We start from the raw sequence: 21,183 nt of genomic DNA, 5'->3' as shown, positions 1-21,183 counted from the left end.
GTGTAACCAGATGCTGGAAGGCCAGAGTCACTCAATGCAAGGTCTCAGAAAAGGATGTGTGGCTCAGGAGTATCTTGTCTGCAACAACAAAATTTTTTTTTTTAAGGGGGGGGGAACTTTGCTCTACTAGAGCTACTAAAGTGGGAGTAGAGTTGAGAGGCCTGGTCAATTAGTCTTACTCTTGCCTAGCCTTCCTCTCTTCTCATTASTGCTTTTAGCAGAGTTTTAGCTTTTCAGCCAGGGGCAGGACCAATGCCACAGCACATACAGCTTTCCATAGCAGCATCCAGTTGTCAGCATTGGCTGTAAGCAACTGGACTATTGAAACACAGATCAATGTTAAAGACTCCTTGTGCCTGCTCTACTCATGTGCTGATCCATTAGGCAATTGTGTACAGTAGGCAACACCAAATATACTTAGATTCTTCCCCATCCTTTTTCTAGAGCTAGAGAAGTCAGACTGGATTTCAAAACTGTTTGGAGTGTGGAGGAGGTAGTAGTTTACTTCTGTTGGTCTCAATGTAGTGGTAGGATCAAGACTKACTTAAGCATTAAGATTTAAGGTTTTGTGTTGTGCATTTTTTTGTGTTTTTTTTTTTAATCTACATATATATGTATATACACTACTTGCTTAGGTTATTACTTGCTGGAATGGACAGTGTGGCTCTAACCCTGTAAGGATGTTAGAACCTGCATTGCAAATCAGAAGCTTGCTATAGCAGGAAGCCTAGTCTGATCATAGAAAGACAGTGTAGGGACATCTTATTTAAAGTAGAACTCTATTGGAACAGCTAGTCCTGGAGCAACTGGAAAAAGCTTTGTGGCACAAGAGTGATGGATTATCACATGTTCTGTTACTTTTAGAGAAGATATTGCTCTAATTTTCCTCCAATGAACCTTCATAAAAGAAATCTGTACCAAGTACWGACAAATCAAGTTTTTCACGAATTTCTGGAACACTGACTATTTCATAGCAGTTAATGATGTGGTAAGTGCTCAGTCCCTTACAAAWAAGTGACTTGCTTAAATTCTTACAGTGCTTGTGCTTCAATCTAAAGAAAAAAATTGAAAGCARAAATTAGTAATGCAAGCTTCTTATTCTCCTGTTCCTCTGAATTAATGAATTTCTCACTTTCTAATTTACCTTTCACCAGAGATCTGTGAAAGCCACTTGTTCATTCCTGCTTTGATTTCAGCATCAGCAATAGCAATGTGAGGATGTTTGGAATRGTAGCTTTCTTCATGCTGCAACATACCAAAAGAACACCCAGCAGTGCAAGRAATAAACTGATTGCTAATCAGTTTAATCTTAACATAGTAATTCTTTAGTCTTACTGTGCTACTGATTAAATAGTGCACAAAGATGTCTCTCCCCCCACTCTCCCRTTCCAAAGGAAAAAAAAACTTGATTGCTCTAAAACAAGGTTTTGAAATTTTTCTGATGAAGTGTTKTGGATAGTGTGTTGTCATTACATTTACTCACAACATTTGTCTCTAAATTCCCAATYTTATATGAGCCTTTACAACTCTTTTGCTATTACTAATTGCTAATAAGGAGAATATCCAGCAGTATGCATGTATTCCTACTGCTTAGGTGTGGTTTATTCAAGCCGTGTTGTGAGATTCTTTGATCATCTTGAAAAGATCCTAGAAAAGYGTCTAATAAAGCCCAACTTTTTTTTTTAATACAAAAATCTGTGTGTGAAGTATATAGGGAGATCAAATCCCCCTCCCCCCCCTCAAAAAACGTTGAAGGATGTGAGTCTCAAACAATCAAAAAGCATTTACTCAGACTGCCTTTATGTGTTATTATTAATCTTAGTTAAATGTAAAATATGCCTTAACTGCTGTTGTCTTGCCAACATAATGGACTTACACATTAACTGCTGCTTTACAATGAAGTTTGTATCAAATAGCATGGAATTCAGTCTTTCTGCTGAATTTCAGATATTTCAAACTTGACTTACTAGAATTGATATGTTTTATAGCTTGCCAATATGTTTTTTCAAAAGACTAATGGAAATAAATAACTCTGAAATTATGCACTGTGTTAGGAGGAATCACCCTGCCCCTGCAGATCTTCTACCACTATGGTAGAGCTAACATCCACAAATGATAAGGGCAAAGCAAACAAAAAAATCACAAAGATTGTAAAATCTACAGCATAACTTCTCACATAAATGCTTGGTCTAGCACATCTTTCTTGACACTTTTGTGGACTAAAAATGTACAGACTGGCTATTGTTAAGGTTCAGTTGGTGCATAATAACACTTGATCATGTGTCTGGTCCCTCACTGAAATGTTGAAATGTTTTTTTCATTATTTACAACTTTCTCCATTTTTTCAGTATTTTTTTCCTTCATGAACACCTGATAAAGGAGCKGAAGCCAAACTAAAACAATGTTTCTGAAATGCTAAATGTCAGCTGCACTCACATTGAAGTTTTACTTTTACCACGTGGTAATCTATTTAATACACTGCAGGTTGAATTTAATTGTTTCTGTTTCTTAAGCTGTTGTACRGTATCTGAAGACGTACCCTAAGTGCACCACCTTGCCTGCATTGCTTGTTTTACTAGAGGACAACAGTGGAGGCAACAGCGGCTTTACTCGTTGCATGGAGAAAAACTGCTGTGTATGCACAAACCTTAGGTACASGCTTCTTCTGGGCTTTGGGATTCTCATCTGAGTTGATGATTTGCAAGACAGAAGATTGTCCTTCTAGCACTGGATGAATGGGCAAGCTTTGGGGGTCTGTCAGGATTTCATAGGGAACTCTAGGGTGTTTCCAGGAGGCAGGAGTAAAAACCTCCCATAGTTCCGTCTGGCCAAACGTCCCTGGAGTGGGGAGAGGGGAAAGAAAGAAAGAAAGAAAGAAAAATACACACACATAAAGAGGCAGATGTGCTGATTCACAACCTGCTTTTCAACTGAAGGTCATAGGAAATCTTTGAATAAACTTTTCTTCTGGGGAGAGGAGGGGCAGAAAGCAGGGTGACAACACGAGTGGCAACAAAAAGCACACGCAGAAAGCAGCGTGACTGTTTTAGGCAAGATACCAAGGGAAGAAGGACTTGAAGCATTGCTCTGATTGATTTTTGGCTCCAGGCTATCTATACATGTGAACTAGTGCTGCTTTCCCCTAACTCCGAAATTAAGGGTACTGGACTGCCAGGTACATTACTAGATTTGAGGTGGGGGGTGGGGATTTAAACTTCTCTGTTACAGGTGAACAGCCTGCTTGCCAGGTATCTGCTGCTCTGATACAGATGTGTCATGCATAATTTGTGGGTTTTGTATCTGCCTGTAATTAAGCTACAGTATAGCTCTTTGAAAACCATTCCATAAATAAACACATTTTATGTACTCTTCAAAGTCAGATGTTATTTATTGCACGATCAATCCCCAAGAACAGCATTGAATTCAGTGGATGTTAGCTCAGAAAATTTTGAGCAATTTTCAAAAGTGATGAAAAGCCAAAAATGCAAAAAGTAATATAGGATCTAAGCATATAATTTCTACACATTAAAAAAATAATAAAAAAAAATCCCTCAGCTGTATCTTCAGATTTTAAAATGTCTTAAAAAKCTGGCCTTTAGGTCTTCTGGCTGAAGGAGTTCACTTCTAAATATGTTTTGACAATACTCTTCCTCCTCAGAAAGTTAGATGCACACTGGGAATGGGAAAGAAGAGAAAACCCCATAGGTATWCCTTGTGGATATTAACAAAACCCACTCAGTCATTCAAGTGTAGCCCCTAATGATGTAAAACATAAGCTGCATGACTGAAAAGTACAGGTCTAAATCCTAAATCCCTTGCAGCATTCCAAGAATCTGTCACTTAGACACTCRCTAACTTACGACTCCAGTGGTAGAATAATAAAAGCCTACATCCCCTTCCTGCAGGTATCTCTTTCATGTGCATCTGCTCTTTGGCATCTGGTCCCTTCTGAGGGCTTAGCTGTTAATATTACTCACCAATGTATTCTCCATTCAGACTCCACAGGCGGACTGTGCAATCTATAGATGAGGACAACAGGACTCTGTCTTCATCTATCACTTCTAGCCTATCAAAACAGAGAGCAAGACAGAAAGGTATGTGCAGAGGCTCCTCCTAGGAAACCTGTGACAGCATCACCAGMTTGCACTTTCTGTTGCGCTTTACTGCCTCAAATTTCATCTATGGCAGGCAGCTTTACAGGTTAACTTCAACATATGGATGCTCATCCCTCTTGGCAYGTCTCTACAAACACTGAGGGAGAGCGATCCTCCAAAGAGAGATTCAGAAAGGGAATCTACCTCTTGGGATCGGGTGCCCAGTGGGGTCTCTGCTCCCTCAGATTGTTGAGGGGGCTGATGCAGGTCTGCCGGGTTGTGTGATACCTGCACCTGGGATGTGTGCGACAGCGCTGATGCAACCCTGCCGCTTGTTTCAAGCAACTGAAGCTCCAGGTGGTATCAGATATATCTGAATGACATTGATGTAAAAATGGCACCATAATGGCACATCACATGATTTGAGAAAATAATTACCACAGGCAACCTCTGAACATYAGCAGAAGAGCAAGCTGAGGTTTCTAGTGTTGCCAGTGTAGATGATGATTAAGTAACCTAAACATGTTTGCACTAAGAAGCAGCTGTTTATACGTCTGTAGATATTTGTAGACATTTACACAACCCAAGCTGCGCTMCATAAGACCATACTTACGATACAACCATTTTTATATGTGCTCGCCAATGATGCATATCTACAGCAAAATAAAGAATAAAGCTGTAATATTCCATATGATTCACAGTAATACACAAATACATGTCAATAGCAAAGAATATTTCACTGAGTGTCACTTCAGAGAGGCAATAACATTTTGTGCAAGGCCAAACACGAAGCCTACAAAACTAAATATTTCTGCCTCAGTAACATTGTTTTAATGCAACAAAATGTTAAAATAGTTTTCACCCAGAGCATGTTGAACTGATACATGTCTGTTTAGCTTCCACTAAACTGCATGGATTTGAGTGCCACAGGATGATATGCCAACATCCTTACTGAGATTTTGCTCAATCCTTACCTCCTACTGAATTCAAAGTAGGTTTGTTAGTATTTAGCCAACAGACCATTAAATTGTTTTACTTGAAATGCTACACAGGCAAATTCAGCTGTGCTGAAAGCCACTAACACTGAAAACAGGTTTTTTGATATAGCCTCAAATCATAAAAGGTACTTTGCTCATTTTAATCCTTATTTTCTCTTATTGCATTTACTCTGATGCACACACATATATATGACTATTCAGTTTATCCATGTAGAAAAAAAAATCCATACCACATACTTTGTGGTGGCTCCTGCTCTGGACTCCCAAGGGCATAATCCTTGATGCTGTAGACATACACATAACCATCACTATCGGCCACATAAAGAAACGTATCATCAGGAGTGACGGCTATGCTGCTGATTGGAGATTTCATTCTAGACTGAAACAGACATTCAAGTATGATTAACCAATAATTTATAATCTGTGACAATACAGTACAGACTATTTTAATAAATAGACTTAAATTGCAACGTACAGGTGATACAACAAATTCAAAGAGGAGGCACACAGAACTGCAAGGATACCCAGAACTGCAAGGATAGYGCCAAACAGTTCGGCATGGCTTACTTTTGCCAGCATCAAGAGCCAAACTTACAGGTATGAAGCTTGCTGGAGGTGGGGCTCCGCTGAGCAGACTCCAGAAGTTGAGAGAACCTGTAGAAAACAAACCAGATGATTGATAAAAATATTTCTCAGCAATTGTGGAGCATAAGTCAGGACAGGAACACAGAGGTGATGAAACCAGAATTAGAAGCAACGATCAAACTGTTCTCCACTAATCACCAATTGTCTACAAGATACCGCTGATCTGTAATACACTGGCTTTCTTAAKAGTGATGTTTCATCATTTTTATTATTCAGTTTAGGTATTTGCCTTCTGAGCAAATGATTATTTTCACTTAACATAAAGCAAAGGAATGATCAATAAAATATCCAAATTTAAGGGAGAAAAGAGCAATTAAAAATCATTAGAGCACATCCTGCTATCAGCAAAAACCAAAGYTCTTCCATAGAATGGATCAACACATTATCCCAGGGCCAGAGCTCCTGCAGATTTTACTGCACAGGAGAGGAGTGTTCAGCAGCCATGGGAACATGTTTTAAGATGCTGACCTCCCTTTATATGCTATAAATCTGTAAATAATCTGAATATACATCCATATGAATTAAAAGCAAAGGGAGAGGAAAGATTAGTTATGMCTGCAATCTGAAAAAACAACTAACTCACAGTTTTCCAAAAAACATAATTAATGTCTCTTCTTTGAAAAACTGTAGTAYAGATCATTTAAAAAACCCGCCCTATACATCACCAAGCTGTGACACTGCGGGGACATTCATCACAGTGCTAACTCCTACCTTGAGGCCCATTGGAAATGAGAGTTGCCGCTCCAGATTTAAGTGTAGTCACGCGAGTCCTTAGAAATACAACTTGGGTAACACTTGTGTCTACAGCTTAGAAAAGAAAAGGAAGAACAAAATTCACATGTTCACTGAAAGCCTGCTTAAATGCTAAAGAGTTCAGAATTACTTTTCTGAAAAGAATAAAATTGAATCAATACAATAAATTATGTTGGCACAGCAAGATGCCCCCCATTGCTGCACTGAWATTACGATAACTAAAACCCGTACCTTTTTTTCTAACATAGTTGTAATGCGCTGATATGCATTTATTAGAGTTGCCTCTTTAGAGCCTCACAAAACCACCATTGATATTAAATATTATTACTGATTGATAGAACTGATTAGAGAAAGATGGAAACCTTTTAGAGTGGAATGTTTGAGTCTATTGAAATGGAAAGCACTCTGCAGAATCTTTTTACCACAGTTTTATTTTGGAGTTAAAAAAAGGAAAACTCTGAGTTTCTAAAAGAGGCTGTTTTAGTAGTTTCAGAACAAGACTTTTATTTTTCTTTTAAAAACAGTTTGAATGTTTACTATTTGTTTTATATATGTATACATACATACATATATATATATATATATATATATATGGTGTGTGTATATATAAAAATATAGTATAAGTAACCTCATAAAAAACAAAACCACCCATTTTGATCTATCATCTTAAATATTTTTCTGGTCTTCCTTTTGCAAATATTTTCCAAAGCTGAGGTTTATCCATTGTCACTGCATTGCTCSCAAATGGTACTTGCCTCCTCCCTCAGTGCAGTCAGTAGGAAGTGGAGTGTGAAGTTTGCAAAAGACACAGCCAGAGCTCATGTTCCAAACTATAATTTCACCATCRTAACTAGCTGTGGCAAGCAGAGTTGGTGGACAATGAGCAACACACAAGATATCCTCTTTATGACCTTGGATCTGGATGCAAATGGAAAAAAAAAACATGAAGGAAAAATTGTTCATCCTCCCCTTTTATTCAGCAGGCTCTCTCTGGCTGGATCCCACCACACGCAAGAGCCTAGAAGAAGCGATCCCTGCTCTCAGTCTAATGTGGTACACACAAAGCATGAGAACAACCTCTCCCTTCTCCATCTTCCCTCCCCCAAAATCTTCTATTTCCCATGACCCTGCCACAGGCTTCGTGGCATCTGCTTTTAAAACCTCTCATCTCAGTTCACAAACATTCAGCTTTATCTGTCTCTTCTTCCCTGAGCTCAGACTATTTTTGTCTCTGACTTCTCCTAGACATGATGAAAACTAGTGACCAAGGCATAYGTGCTGCTAAAATTAAATTAACAGCTGATTATAAAAATCTTACTTGTTGAGCCATGCTGACTTACACTGTGCTATAACTTACTGGTCTCCTTAAAAAATGTATTTGATTGAAACAGAGTCGAGGTGGGTTCTTACTATATCATCCTGCCAAAAGGGCTGAGGTTTCTGAACATGAYGAAGCTCCTCGGTGGAGTCCTGCACCAAAGAAGACAGATAAGGGAGACACACTGTATCCATGACCGGGAGGGGTTTGCTCTCCCTCTCCGAAGACCCATGTTTGCCTGCTCAGTGCGAGGGAAGACCAGTGCTGTGCACACTGAATGCTCCTACCCYGCAAAAAGAGCTGGCCAGAAAATGTAYATTCCACTTTGCAGAAGGTAAAGAAGGTACTTTTTCTTCTAATTYAAGATTAAATTAAGTACCYTTTTTGTTTGTTTGTTTGTTTTRAAGAAAAAGAAAGCAAAAGAATTGTCCCRGAATGGCCAAAAGCTAATTACAARCTTTGTCTATCCCTCTCAGTCCTATTCGCAACATTGCCCTGTTTTTTGAAGGCAATAACRTTTGGTTTCAACAAATGTCCATTTTATGATGAAAACTTCTTCATACGAAGATGCCTAGTATGTAATACCTGCTGGCAATTCCCAAGGGCACAGAAGGAAATCCTGCATCTTATGAGGAGAGAACAAGCCCTTCATATCAGTTGAAGTAATACGTTTCCTCTTTACATTTAAAATCTAACKTTGATAGAGGCCACCACGATTTGGCTATCTGACAACAATAACTGCATGGTTCTCTGATCRCTGCCAGACAGAGCTTTACATAGATTTTTTCCATATAAACAGCCCAAAATTCTGATGAAAACATTGTGGTATTTACTGTGCAAAGATGCAGAGATGCACCCAATGACATTCTGCACTGGTTAGTCAAGCTGAGCTCAAGGAAATTGTTCCCAGCCCCCAAAGTCAATCCAAACCCAAGCCACCAGGGTTTTACCAGGCAGTTCAGAGTTTCATCCAGACAGCACACACACAAGCCTTGGAAGAAGCCTTAGAATTGTGCCTGCTTTCTGAGTTGAGCACCATCGCAGTCTAGAGAGGGGGAGGCYTAGTTTAACACCACTTGCCCTGCGGAATGATCCATCAAGATTTGTGTACACATTTGTGTACACAGTGTTGGACACACGTTTTGYTGCAGGGCCAGACAGAAGGTTTTAGTAGTGGCAATTTTTTTTTTTTTTTTTTTTCTTTTTCTTTTTTTTTTTTTTTTTTTTTTTTTTTTTCTTTTTTTTTCTCCTTTTTTTTTTTTTTTTTTTTTTTTTTTTTTTGTTCCTGTTCGATTTTTACAGAGATCAAAACACTGAGTTCTCTTTTTCACTTAAAATAGGAATTTTAYAGCAGTATTTTTATGCTAATAGATCATCTCTTTTAGATCCAGTGTTTCTACTTACAAAGTACACGTTTATTCTTCTGTCCCATCCAACAGCTACRATACACCTAGGAGAACATTCAGGACACAGCTCAGGATGTATTTGTTTTATCAACAAACTTTTCCAAAATTAAAAAGAGAGGAAGTATTTAAATATGGCTAGTTCAGATATTCATACAAGGGCAAATTTATCCACTGGTCACCAAAGGATGAAGCAGTTACTAGCAATCTTCCRCTCTGATTTTACTCATCCTCTTGGAAACTACAGAGCTTTTCATTAATGTGCTTGGCACTATGCTTAATGCAATAGGCTCTGCCTCACCTGTGTTGCTATAAGACAAATAGCACAGGTACATTGTCTATGATGTAGCAGAGCAATGGCACAGATAGCTTYTCTTTTAGAGCACCATCTGATTTGCACATATGTATCTAAATGTGTGTGTAAAAGGGAGGGAGGGGACAGATAAAACAGTTGACGGGGCAGTTGAAAAATGTAAAATCCAACCGATACAGTTTTCGGTTAAGCCCTTAGCTCAGGACCAGCTCTGTCACTGCTAAGGGACCCGATCCTGACCAAGACAGCTCACAGTGCTTGGTCTTGTCCTTGTGAGAGGCAGGACATGTCCTCCCCAAGGGGATCTGAGGAGGGGTAGGGACCTTCCCCTGGGATCCCTGCCTTYGCAGGTGGTATGGAGATGTGCATGACACAGGGGAGCCCCTGGGACAGACCCTTCCCCAGCTAACCTCTTTCCATCCTGCAGCTTCTCTGGAGGTGCTGGGTTCCCTGCACATTGCTCCACTGTAGATGCGCAGACCGAGCCTGCCTTTACGGGCAGTCACCAACAACCTCCTGAGCCTGCTTGGTCAGACTAGGCAGTTGTTTGTCTGTATTACAACTCTGCTTTTCTATTTTATTTTATTTCCAGAAGCTGCAATAAATGTTTCTTTCTGAGGCACACAGACCTGACTAATCCTTCAGGAATGTCTCAGGGGAGTACCTTCCCACAGAAAAGCAAGGTTACTTGCTGCATAAACTCCCACCAAATACATCCRCCCCTGGGACAAGGCTCACTCAGTGCTGTGGAAGACCTTACTTGCTCCTGTTCACCTCCGCATAGGTGCAGTCACAGATCTCGTCACACTTTCCTTCTGCAGGAGAAAAGAAACCAATCCACCACCATTTATGCCCTTAAAAATATCTTCCAATCTTTCCTCMAGATATTCCCAAACTGCTTACCCCTCTTCAGAGTATGCAGACAGTGCCCATTATTGTAATTCCATATCTTCAAACATCCATCTCGGCCTCCTGTAACCAGTCTAACACGTGATTCAAATTCATTTTTTTTTCTTTTTGCATGTAGTAGCTCTAATGCCTACAGAGATCTAATAAACACAGAAAGATATGTACCTTCTTCCACTGTCATCAAAAGTCAAACAGGTGATTGCTGCCTCTCCATGAGCACTGGTGAACTCAAATAACTGCTTTCCTGTTTCAAAATCCCACACTTTAACTGTCTTTAAAGAAAGKAAAAAAAAAGATCAAAAAAAGTTGGAGTCTGAAAAGAAGCTCAAAATTTTCCATTTGAATTGCCACTCTTGGTCTGCACCTTCATCTCCTGGCTTTCTTTTCTGTTGAATAGCAAGCAAAAGGCCTGCCCTTCTGTCACCTTTACTGAGATCTCAAATATCTACCTCAAAAATACTACAGTGGGGCCTGGAGGACAGGTTTGAATAGGGTTAGTCCCTAAAGGCTCTTGTACTAACATGGATTTGGGTGTCTAGCACCTGTGTTTTTGCCGATAAAAGCTCCTGTAGTGCAAACATCCACTGCGTGGTGGGCACACAGCTGCCTACATCCAGGCTGCTCCACTCTGTACATTGCCRTGCTCATGGGGTCACTGGACAGGTCCACCTACACTGGCCTTGTCTGCAGGACCTGCCCTGTGASTATGTTCAGAGCACATCTCACTTCCTTTAGAAGACTGACAGAGATCGTCAGCCCTGTTTTAACCCAACATTCAGTGATTTTGGTACCCATAATCCCTCCTACAGTGGGAGCTGCACTGGTTTATGTAGAAGATGCCTGGACACGTCAGAGCAGAAGGGCTGAAAGTCAAGCGGCTTCAGATCAATGGATTGAGGCCACCTGCCTGAAGGGACATAAGAGCCTGGTGAGTGGAGTACCAAAACTAGGTACTGGTCTAGCTGATCATCTTTTTTAGCAGTTTAATGCTGGAGGAAACTGGGATGGGGCAGCATCCAGAACAGCTGCTGGAGTTTATTGCTACTTGAATCTTTACCCAAGGGAAAACCCACTGTAAACTCTAATCAAGCACAATCTGGTGGGATCAGAGAGCAGAAAAGAGAGCAGAAAAAATAACAGTTCATGTTCTCAGGAGCAGCTGCTGAGAAGGTGAATGGGATGTGTGTTGCTTTATATCTTCCACAATATTCTCCATAGGGGCTACTAAACACCTTGCAGAGAGAAGGGCATTAAAAATGCACAGGCAGACAGAAAACAGCTAAGACTCACACGAGGATGTCAGAAGTGCTACCTCTTTAGTGCAATTCAATTTTCACTTACAGATCCTTCCGAGCAGCTCACCACCTGCCTGAACACTCTGTTGTACTTGCAGCACAGAACAGGCTCCATGTGAGAAACTACCAAGCGAGGCTCCGGAGGAGGCCTGTTTCACGGAAAATCACTCCAGTCACTTACAAAGCACATCACATACCCTCCTTACAGCCACCCAACGCTTCCCCAGGGCTCCTGCAACAGGGCTTGGATCAGCTGGGCCACACTCTCTACAAGCGTCACAGAAGGTAAGAACACTTAGAACTGCTGATACATCTGCCAAAGAGGGGAAAGAAGGATGCTGAGTTTAAAAGGCACTAAAAACTGAGATAAGGAGAATGAGGCTTTTAGTCCTTACAAACAATGTTTTTTTTTATCTGCCTCCATTACAGCACTCCTGTGTGTCCTTAGCAAACTGCTCTCTCACAGACTCCACATTTACCCAACCACAGACTTCTGAAAAAACACAAAACACAAAATACCCTCCCCCATCCCTTATCCCCAGCCACTCTTTACCTCAGTTTCAGGTAAAGGAGAGCGAGTGCATCTGCAGCTACATAAAGTGATTGTGTGCCAGCTGCATAGAGGCAAGCAGAGAGCTCACCCTTGATTCCACTTGCTTTTGAACAAGCTGTAAACAAGCAGCTCTGGTCCTCAGCATCCCAAATCTATGGTGAGAATAGAAAGAAGAGAAGGGAATGTGTTTCACTCTAAATCCTGGTGCATCTCAGTGTGCAGGTGAGCATCCTGCCCAGGCTGCACTTAGCATGCTTGCAGGAGGATGGCAGAAAGCCTGGAAAGAAGTGTTCAACTATTTTGGAGCATTTAATTGAAAGGATCAAAGGTTCAGTAGCAAAAAGACTGCTGGAAGTGTCTACAAATGCACCAATAGGAAAATTCTGCTCTCATTTCTGGCCTGTTTATAGCTGTGCACGTCCCTTGTGGAGCCACTGCAATTTAGTGAAGGGGGAAGGGAGACCTGAAGCAGAATTTCTCATGTGGTCTTTGATCACAAGCAAAGCACTGGCTCAGGYCTTGCTTTGGCTGGGATGGATGCCCTGGGCACCATTGTGTGTGTGGTAATACCAATGCTCAAAGGAGCCAAGTTAAACTTAGAGCAATAACCCAATGTCCCCAAAGCTGAGTATTCAACTTCAGAATTGCAAATGTTCTTCCAACACAGGCAAAGGGTATATGTTTATTTTGTGCAGATTATATACTAGTTACACATTCAGAAGTTGGAAAGTTTCAGCAAATTTACATCTGTAAACTCTAAACAAGAGTATTATATCAGTACCCTCTACAAACCTTAACTGTGTTATCTGTGGACACAGATATTATTTTAGCATCTTCTTCAGATATGTGGAGGTAAAAGATCGGYGCTGTGTGGCTTCTGAGCGTGCCTGTGCATTGGCTGAAATTTAAATAAGAACAGCTCAKTATTAAGCAGTTTCAATCTATGAGTTTCTTATTAAGCCAAGTAAAATATAATGGCCCTAAATCTATTAATGCTCGTATTTTGGAGTGCTGTACTGCAAGATTTCTCATGAAAATTTTAGCAATAGCAACTCTTCCCTAAAATGAAGGCAGAGGTWCTGCAAACATCTACCTGAAGAAAGCAGCTTTTCCTGCTAATTAGTATTGTTTCACAGCTTTTTTTGTGCTCCCCACCTCTGCCTGCTTCCATCTTTACTGCAAACTCCAATTCTGTTGTGCTCCTGGCATTTCCTCTCTGTGCAATATGCAACACAGTGGCCTTCTGGCCTGTAATTAGATTTCCAAGAGTCTTGGTGATGTACAATGATGTGACAAAGCCGTGACTGGGAATCTAAGGCTCTCCTCCTCCTGAAGGCATCTGTTTCAGCAGAAAATGATGCAGGACTGTGAGCTTTGTGATGAGGAATAGCTCCAGCCAAGCCTTCATTTAAAACAGTTTGGTTTTCTGCAACACATCTATTTATAGAAGTTGTCTTTCACTGGGGTTTGAACGAACTAATGGGGTGTAGTACTCTTAAGAATAAAGACCTGCAATACTGTGCTCCTGAGTGTCTGGTTGTATCAGAMGTAACACCATGCAGCTGTGTTCCTGAGCTCACAGACTTGCCTCCTTCACCCACAGGTAGGGACATAGGCAGCTGGTGGGAACAGTGCATCTGCCACACGAGGCGCTGTGACCCAGCCCACCCTAGCCCTCTGGCAGGTGTTGCAAGTCCCCTCACCTGGGCACATAGGGGTTCCACAGCCGGATGGTTCGATCCATTCCTCCCGTCACAAGGAGATTGTTCCTCTTACTGAATGCAAATGTTTTTACCCCCTTGTGGACTCGGAACACAGTTTGATCCCCTTTGGCTCTCCTTGGAGGAGATCCCATCGTCAGCTGCCCTTTCCTTCCTTTTGAGCCTTTCCCAGGTTCCTGTATTTCTTTCATCTGCTGCTCAACATTGGTAGCTCCAACAGTGCACCCTGGAAAAACAAAGAAGCCTTGCTCAGCAAAGCCAGGCAGCTGGAAGGAGTCCAAGCCCCCAGACTACCTACCACCTTTYGTGAATTAGGCATTATGATCCTGACTCATTAGATTTTCATCTTTCTTAATTTTAGAAGTAGTTAACTCATACCCTTTTTTATCATATTGATGTATTCCTCCTCTYATACCTTGTCCTTTATGACAGTTACTCAGTCTCTCATTAACTGACACAGAGCTGTTTTGATCTTCTCTAATAAGTGAACCCACCCCAGCTACCCAGCTGTTTGTTTGTTTTTTACCCTTCYTTGAATTTCTTCCAGCTTGTTTTACCAAGGAGCAATGTGGACTGACAGCAGCTTTGCTGGTGTCCTGCATATGCTGTTCATTCCAAGGCACAGGCACAAACACAGCTTGCACCTGTACCTGGAACATGATTTCCAGGCAGGAGAGAGCAAAGGAAAACCCCAGCGGGACTAAGTGACAGACCAAAATTAGACATCAGGAGAAAAGCAAACGCTTCTGTTCTCTCCCTCCCAAAAGCACAATTGTTTTTCYAAAGCAAGGCAGTAGAAAAGGAGTAAGAAAAGGCCAGAAGAGACAGGAATCAGCACCACAAAGGGAGTTCAGGTCCTTTCTTCCCCTTCAATATTCCATGTTCCTTTTTATACAAACTGGAAATAACACAAAATTAGCAGTATTTATACAGTGGGGTTGTGATCTGTTGCTACTGAGAGGGTTGCAGCTAAAGTTGCCAAAGAGTTTCAGAGCAGAACCGTTATCTATTGCTAATTTAATAACCTTAAGTTAAGCACATTGTCCAGTGATGATCTACCCAGGAAAAAATGAACTTTGTGAAATTGAAAAACAATGTGTGTTTATAGTCAGATCATGAACTAGGAGAATAATTATCATTGTGCCAGTGTCAGCTATTTCAGATAACCATGTGTCTGCCTATTTTCTGGTGAGATGAAACCACAGACAATGTGGTATCAGCTTTGTCTGAAGCTACCACATTTAGGCTGGGAAAAAAAACCACCTTCTTGACATTTATTGGATTTGCAGTTTAGATGGGCCATTAACCTTGGGCATGTTCTTCATACTGCATGGGTAATAACATTTGACTAACTCACAGTGTTGCTGTTAAATAATAACTGTACTTTGTGCTGAGGTTACTGGAGGGGAGGTGCTATTCTTGCAAATTATTACTGTAAGTGATTTAGGGTAACAAAAGTGCACCACTTCTCTCTGGGAGAGACAGATATAGGGGCGTGAACTAGGAAGGGAAAGACCRAACTTCAGCAGCTTCAGGTTTTCATGTTCCTCAGGAAAATGATGATTTTAAGATGCATTGCTCAGATGACAAAGAGGAGCTCTAACTATCACGAACACAAGGACAGAAGTCTYATCTTAAGTGTTGTTCTGGATGACAGTAAAGGATAGCTTAAAGAAAAAAAAGAGAGAGGGAGAAAAAGAGAGAAATACTGTACCAGAAGTTAATTTGCACTTTCGCCAACAATTCAGCAAAGACTAGAGAAAACAAATATATGGGTTTAAATATGGTTGCTATAGAAACCAAAAGAGATTGTATAGTTGCTTATGGAAGTAAAGTAGGTTCTGATTGATAAGACAATTACATTTAAATAGTCACTATGGAAACCAAAGGTGACCTTGAGGAGACRTGAGTTCTCTCGCTCTGTTCCTGTGGGCAGATGAAGACAGACTGGATAGGGGGAAGGTCTGGGCTGGGCGATAAAGCAAGCTGTAGCAAAGCCGCGCACTGCTTACTGTGATGTTTGAAACGTTCAGTGTTTCACAGCTCAAAGCTGCATGAGTGCTRATCTATATATTGATGAAATGTATTTATTTACTTACCCTCAGAAGAGGGGATTTCTCTCATTGAAGTCGATAGGAGCTTTGCAATTGGGAGCGAAACAGATTTTAGAGACCTTCCTATGTCTTTAAGGCCATCAAAGCAAGGAAGTACATTTGCATGTCTCCCATTGAGCTCAGTATTTAGCAGCTGCTCATGTGCTTTGCTAAAATGAGGCCATGGAGTTGCTGAGCACTTTTCACCTTCACTAACAAGAGCTGTGCACACACAGTGGTCCCAGAAATAGGAAATGAACTGAATATGTAAGTCCTTTTCTTGTGGACTGGTTATTTAAGGACTGAACAAAGTTAGGCAGYCCACATGTGACACAAACTAGAAACCTAGCACCATGATAGTTCCTCAGTAACCATTTAGCACTCGTTTCAGATATCCATTTGTTTAAATCATAGGCAGGTGCTCAGCACTCCTGGATACAAGCTGAAAACTGAAAAATTATTCCATGTGCCTACTTTTATGTTATCACTTTAATTAATGCAAAGTTTCTCCTCCAGGCATTTGAAACACACTGATTCTCCACTAAGGGTTCAGACTGTGACAGCTCCCCCAAGGCCATACCCTGCAGCTAGTTCCTCTGCCCAACTTAGACACACACTTCTGTATTGCTTAGAAAATCTTTAGTTCAAATACGCTAACAAATCAAACAGTTATTAATCAGTCAGGGATTTTTATCTTGCATTATTTCCAATGATGTAAAAATAACTAGATGGCAGTCTCAGAAACACATTTATATTAGATTTCATCATGTTTTCAGTGTAAGCATGCAGGCAGGAGAAAACAAGGTAGTCTGGACAGAACCTGAGGGGGCAAGTCCTTGTCAGAGATACTTTCAGACCATAAGAATAGATCACCAAGTAGCACATATTCTTTGTGACTCTTTTTCTCCTGCATTAGCTCCCAAAGTTRGGAGCTAAGTAGCTTCCAAAGAAAGACTGATCAGGAAATCAGTTCAGCTCAAATTCAAGGCTGCTGCCTTTTCTAACTAGCCTTGGATGGGCTTATAGATTGTCCTCCCATGTAGAAAACCTACCTGTGCCTGTAAAGTAGGTAATTCGGGGGGAGGGGGGGGAACAATTCTACTTCCAATATGTTCCCAGAACATGGATCCCTTCCGTCATCAAAGGAAACGTTTACACTTCAGGCCACTACTAGAAATGAAGGTAGCAATGACATTGTGATAGGGCTATAGTAACCTGGAAAAGCTGCAGGCTTGGAAGCACAGAGAGCACATATTATCTTGAAATAATTTCCTACTGGTTTTAAAGATAAGCAAAATTGTTACCTATTACTAAAGCTGTCAACTCATGGCTGGAGGCAGAAATCACGGCTTTTATGGAGTCATAGTAATTCAGCTACAAAGAATGACAGAGAATGATATTTAATACAAAATTGTGCTCACAAGAAGGTACAGTCTGCTGGGCTATTTTTTTATTCTGCTTTTTGTGTCTGTAGAAAGGAAAAAAMCACAGAAGAACAGAATAAATTAAAATCTTCATGAGATTGAATTGGATAAATACATAGCAGAGCTGCTTCTTCTCAGCACACTGCAGCTAACACTCTAGTCAAAGTAGCAGCTCTGCCATATTCTTTATTTTTTTACCTGTGTAACCCAGTCCTCATGCACTTTCCAGCGGATGTAAGTCACAGTAGGAGAGAGAATAGCGCTCTCAAGGCAAATGTTTGGCAGATTTTCAGCTTTCGGTAGTTTCTTCCATGTTCTGGAAAAAAAATTAAAGCCAAGGGTGTAAAGGTGGGGAGAAAGAAAACAACCCTTTGGGAATGCCGGAAGCCAGTATTTGATCCCCTACATCCATGGACAGCAGGGACTAGTACCTGCATGAGAATTCCCACCTSAGCCTTGTTGTGTGGGATTGCCTCAATCTATGCTGCCTTTCATGAGCAGCTGCCATGTCAGTCCTGGATGGCAGCCTGCTCCAGGAGACACACAGCTAGCAAAGAAACCAGYGGGAGAGCCAATGAGGTCTATCTGAGCAAGGGTCCAAGGTGCCATAGTGAACAGAAGTGGCAGGCAAGACATTCTTGCAGAGTCACTCTCAAGAAGGAGTTGTGTTATGGAGACATTTTCCTATGTCCACAGCAAATTGGGTTCTGGTTTTCTAAGCTCCCCAGTGAAAGGAGCTGTATCCCCTGAGCTGCCTGAGGCAGGAAGGAGACCATGTCCAGAGCAATGAGGGTTGACTATACCATGGCTTCTCCTGGCCTCAGATCACTGACAGAAAATAAGGGCTGGTACCTAAAGCTTCCCTACTTATTTCACACAAATAAGCCTGCACAGTTCTCCGAAGGTGGTATCTATAACCCCTCCTCTGATATTTCATCAGAGAGATGAAACAACTATCTCAAATGCTTGATTGCAATAATTAAAACCAGCACCATTACCACTATATCCTCTGCAGCTTCTCAGCACTGGGTTACCTTTGCCTCATAGGGTTAGGTCTTGCTTGTTGGATAGGAAGAGCTAGAAGTTTTGGTTTTTGCTTATTTAAGTGAGATCTGAGTTTGTTCAGAAATACTGAACAACTTGATAGGAGTCATAGCATGCTTTCCACCAGGCACTGAATCAATCCCCAAATGCAGGGATGGGAATCCAACAGCTTTCTTCCCTTAGCAGTGAGAATGGATAGCACTTCTTTATCAGTGCTTGGAACAGCTCAGAAAGGTACTTTTCTGAGACATTTACCATCCTTTTCTTCCAGGCTGAAATGGTCTCAGAACATGCCTCCTGTAAGAACACACTATTCAATACTGACTTCAAATCATCCCAATTTGTACAGGCTCCCCTGGGCCTCGACAAGCTTATACAAGAGGCATAAGCTGTCTCTCATGGACTGTTTCTGCAAGCTGCATTTGGAAAGCTGTCCAAAGAGATGATACAAATTGCTCTCCTCCTCCCACCTTTCAATTTTAAAGAAAAAAAAATGATTATGATGACAGCCAAGCAACATTTTGAGAAAACAGACCATGAAACAGTCAAAATCATAGGGGTTTGAAATCCTGTGGGACATGTATTGCTTCAGTGTCCAATCCTTCAGCTCTCTGAAAAGGGACAAGTGGCCATGAGCATTATAGTTTTCCCCTGGTAATACCACAAAACCTAGTGGATAGTGCAGGAGCAAGCTGATCTGGATACACGCTGCAGTAGGGTTTCTCTGAGAAATGTGTAAAGACAGTAAGCACCATCTGCTGGCTTGATCATGAAAAAGTATCACAAAAATTTTTCATCTGGTTGCATGTCTCCACATCTGTTCTGCTATTCTGCTTCCAGTTTTAGGGCAAACACAAATAAATTTATGCAACAGCACCAGAATGGAGCACCCCAGGTGGGTAATTCTAGCCAAAGCTAGACTGGGAAGCATCAGTTACTCTCTTGATAAACCAAGATAATACAGCACAACATAAAATCRAAAGAAAGTTAAACTTGGTAAAAATTCACAAAGATTTTATCAGCATTCAAACTGAGCAGCACTGAAGACTTTCACTTTTTTTACCTGGTTTTGCCTTCTATTTGAAACATAGATGCTTACCTTAAGAGTTCTCCCACAGAGGACATGACCAAAATATTGACACAGCCCTAGAAAAAATTGAAAAACAGRAATAGCCAAGAAATGTTTTGTAAGAAAATTGTAGGCACACACTCATTTTCCCCCTCAGTCCCTGATCTCAAAGGCCAATTTGCACAAATGAGGATTTCAGGATTTGGCACAAATATAACAGGGCAGTGTTTAGCAGATGGCTAATTCATGTCGTAGATATTTGTTATCAAAGGACCCGCGATTAAGCCAGCAAGAGCTGAAGGCACACATCAGCTTCACAAAGCTGCTCAGCAATTTGCAAAAATTGAGCCCAGAGTACCAATAAAAGTAATGAATACATGAGAATTGCCAGTTTTCAAATGAAGAGGAGAGCYAGCCCCAGCCTTCTGCATTCAGAATGAGACAGAAAATGCCACATCCTTAATCCTAGCAATCCTAGTTAATTCATTGGAAGGCCTAATCGTGCGAGTTGCTGGGAGCCTTCAGCTCATGATTGCCTGCTGAATCCAGCATGAAGTGTAGCGATCATCCCAGGTTTTGGGGGGATAACTAAATGAGCTAGTTAACAAAATGACTCAAGGAGCTCAAGGGCAGGTGTGGGGCCTGAGGCTTGGAGACCACACACTTGCACAGCCGTGTCTCCAGAACTGAGTGTACAGAGAGCTTCTGGCCCTTCYTCTGTTACCTGGCCAGCGACGAAGTGMTAACAGTATCAGGGCTCACTAGCATAAGGGACTGGCCCTTGCTCCCGCARGAAAGGCATTTGGCTTCTCTGAACRGGTAGAACAATTCACCTGCCACAGCTACATATTGGTTGTACTGGCTAATCTACCTTTTCCATGTGTTCTTTTTTCCTTTTTCTTTTCCCCCAGTCTATCCCATTCCCTGGCTAAGCAGAAGGGCATTGGACAACACTGGCTAATCAGAATTTGAGATTTGGAAAGAACCCAAAAGGAAGACTTTTTCAAGTGCGTACCTGATCGTCTCCGTAGAGAATCATACACTCGTCATGATCAGTGTAACTAAACAGAAGAGAAGAGCAGTAAACAAGACCTTTCACTGCAGCTCTGCTTAGGCTTGACAYGCTCAGCAGCTGAGTGCTGCCTCCCTGGCGAAAGGCGTGTTGTTCCCGCTGCTGCAGGGTTTCTGCAGACCAGCCAGGCCTGGTGCGCAACGGCTCCAGGAGGATGAAGGGTATCTATGTGTACTGCGGGGAGTTTTCCCACTCTGTCCCTCCCCCAGAACTGGTTGGGTTTCTGTGAGGAAGAGCTAATGGAAGGAAATTTACTTCATCTTGCAGTTTCTCTGTAGGGTTCAGGCTGGAGTTACCTGAATCCTAGGACGGTGAGATTGATAGCAATTCTTCCCAGAGGCTGTGCAGCTCCCATCCCAAAGGCAGGGTGTCAACATGGCCTGTGGCCCTTTTCCACTCCCTACTGCTGGTCGTAGCCCATAGCTCCGTGCTATCAGCCATATGCAATGGTGCTGCCACTGGCCACATGTAATTTCTTC

At 41.5% G+C, this 21,183-nt stretch overlaps 1 protein-coding gene across 1 annotated transcript; it reads right to left on the bottom strand.

Moving 5' to 3' along the window:
* Positions 1 to 877: 877 nt before the first annotated feature.
* LOC146586782 (cilia- and flagella-associated protein 337-like) lies at positions 878 to 20,671 on the bottom strand. The gene is made up of 22 exons (XM_085320673.1): positions 20,648 to 20,671; positions 19,663 to 19,709; positions 17,718 to 17,835; positions 17,400 to 17,469; positions 13,985 to 14,228; positions 13,074 to 13,179; positions 12,282 to 12,433; positions 11,775 to 11,877; positions 10,599 to 10,705; positions 10,428 to 10,507; positions 10,285 to 10,339; positions 9,213 to 9,258; positions 7,901 to 7,960; positions 7,246 to 7,408; positions 6,449 to 6,544; positions 5,688 to 5,746; positions 5,330 to 5,471; positions 4,708 to 4,747; positions 3,978 to 4,066; positions 2,648 to 2,838; positions 1,145 to 1,245; positions 878 to 1,052 (listed from the first exon to the last, which is right to left on the bottom strand). Exons 1-22 carry the CDS (start codon positions 20,669 to 20,671, stop codon positions 878 to 880), a joined length of 2,268 nt encoding a protein of 755 aa, XP_085176799.1.
* Positions 20,672 to 21,183: the final 512 nt, after the last annotated feature.

This window comes from Rhea americana, unplaced genomic scaffold (assembly GCF_003343005.1).
Source record: "Rhea americana isolate MKP2758 unplaced genomic scaffold, rheAme1 scaffold_65, whole genome shotgun sequence".
NCBI classification, from domain to species: Eukaryota; Metazoa; Chordata; class Aves; order Rheiformes; family Rheidae; genus Rhea; species Rhea americana.
The sequence above is the reverse complement of the archived record's forward strand: the minus strand, read 5'-3'. Positions and strand labels throughout refer to the sequence as shown.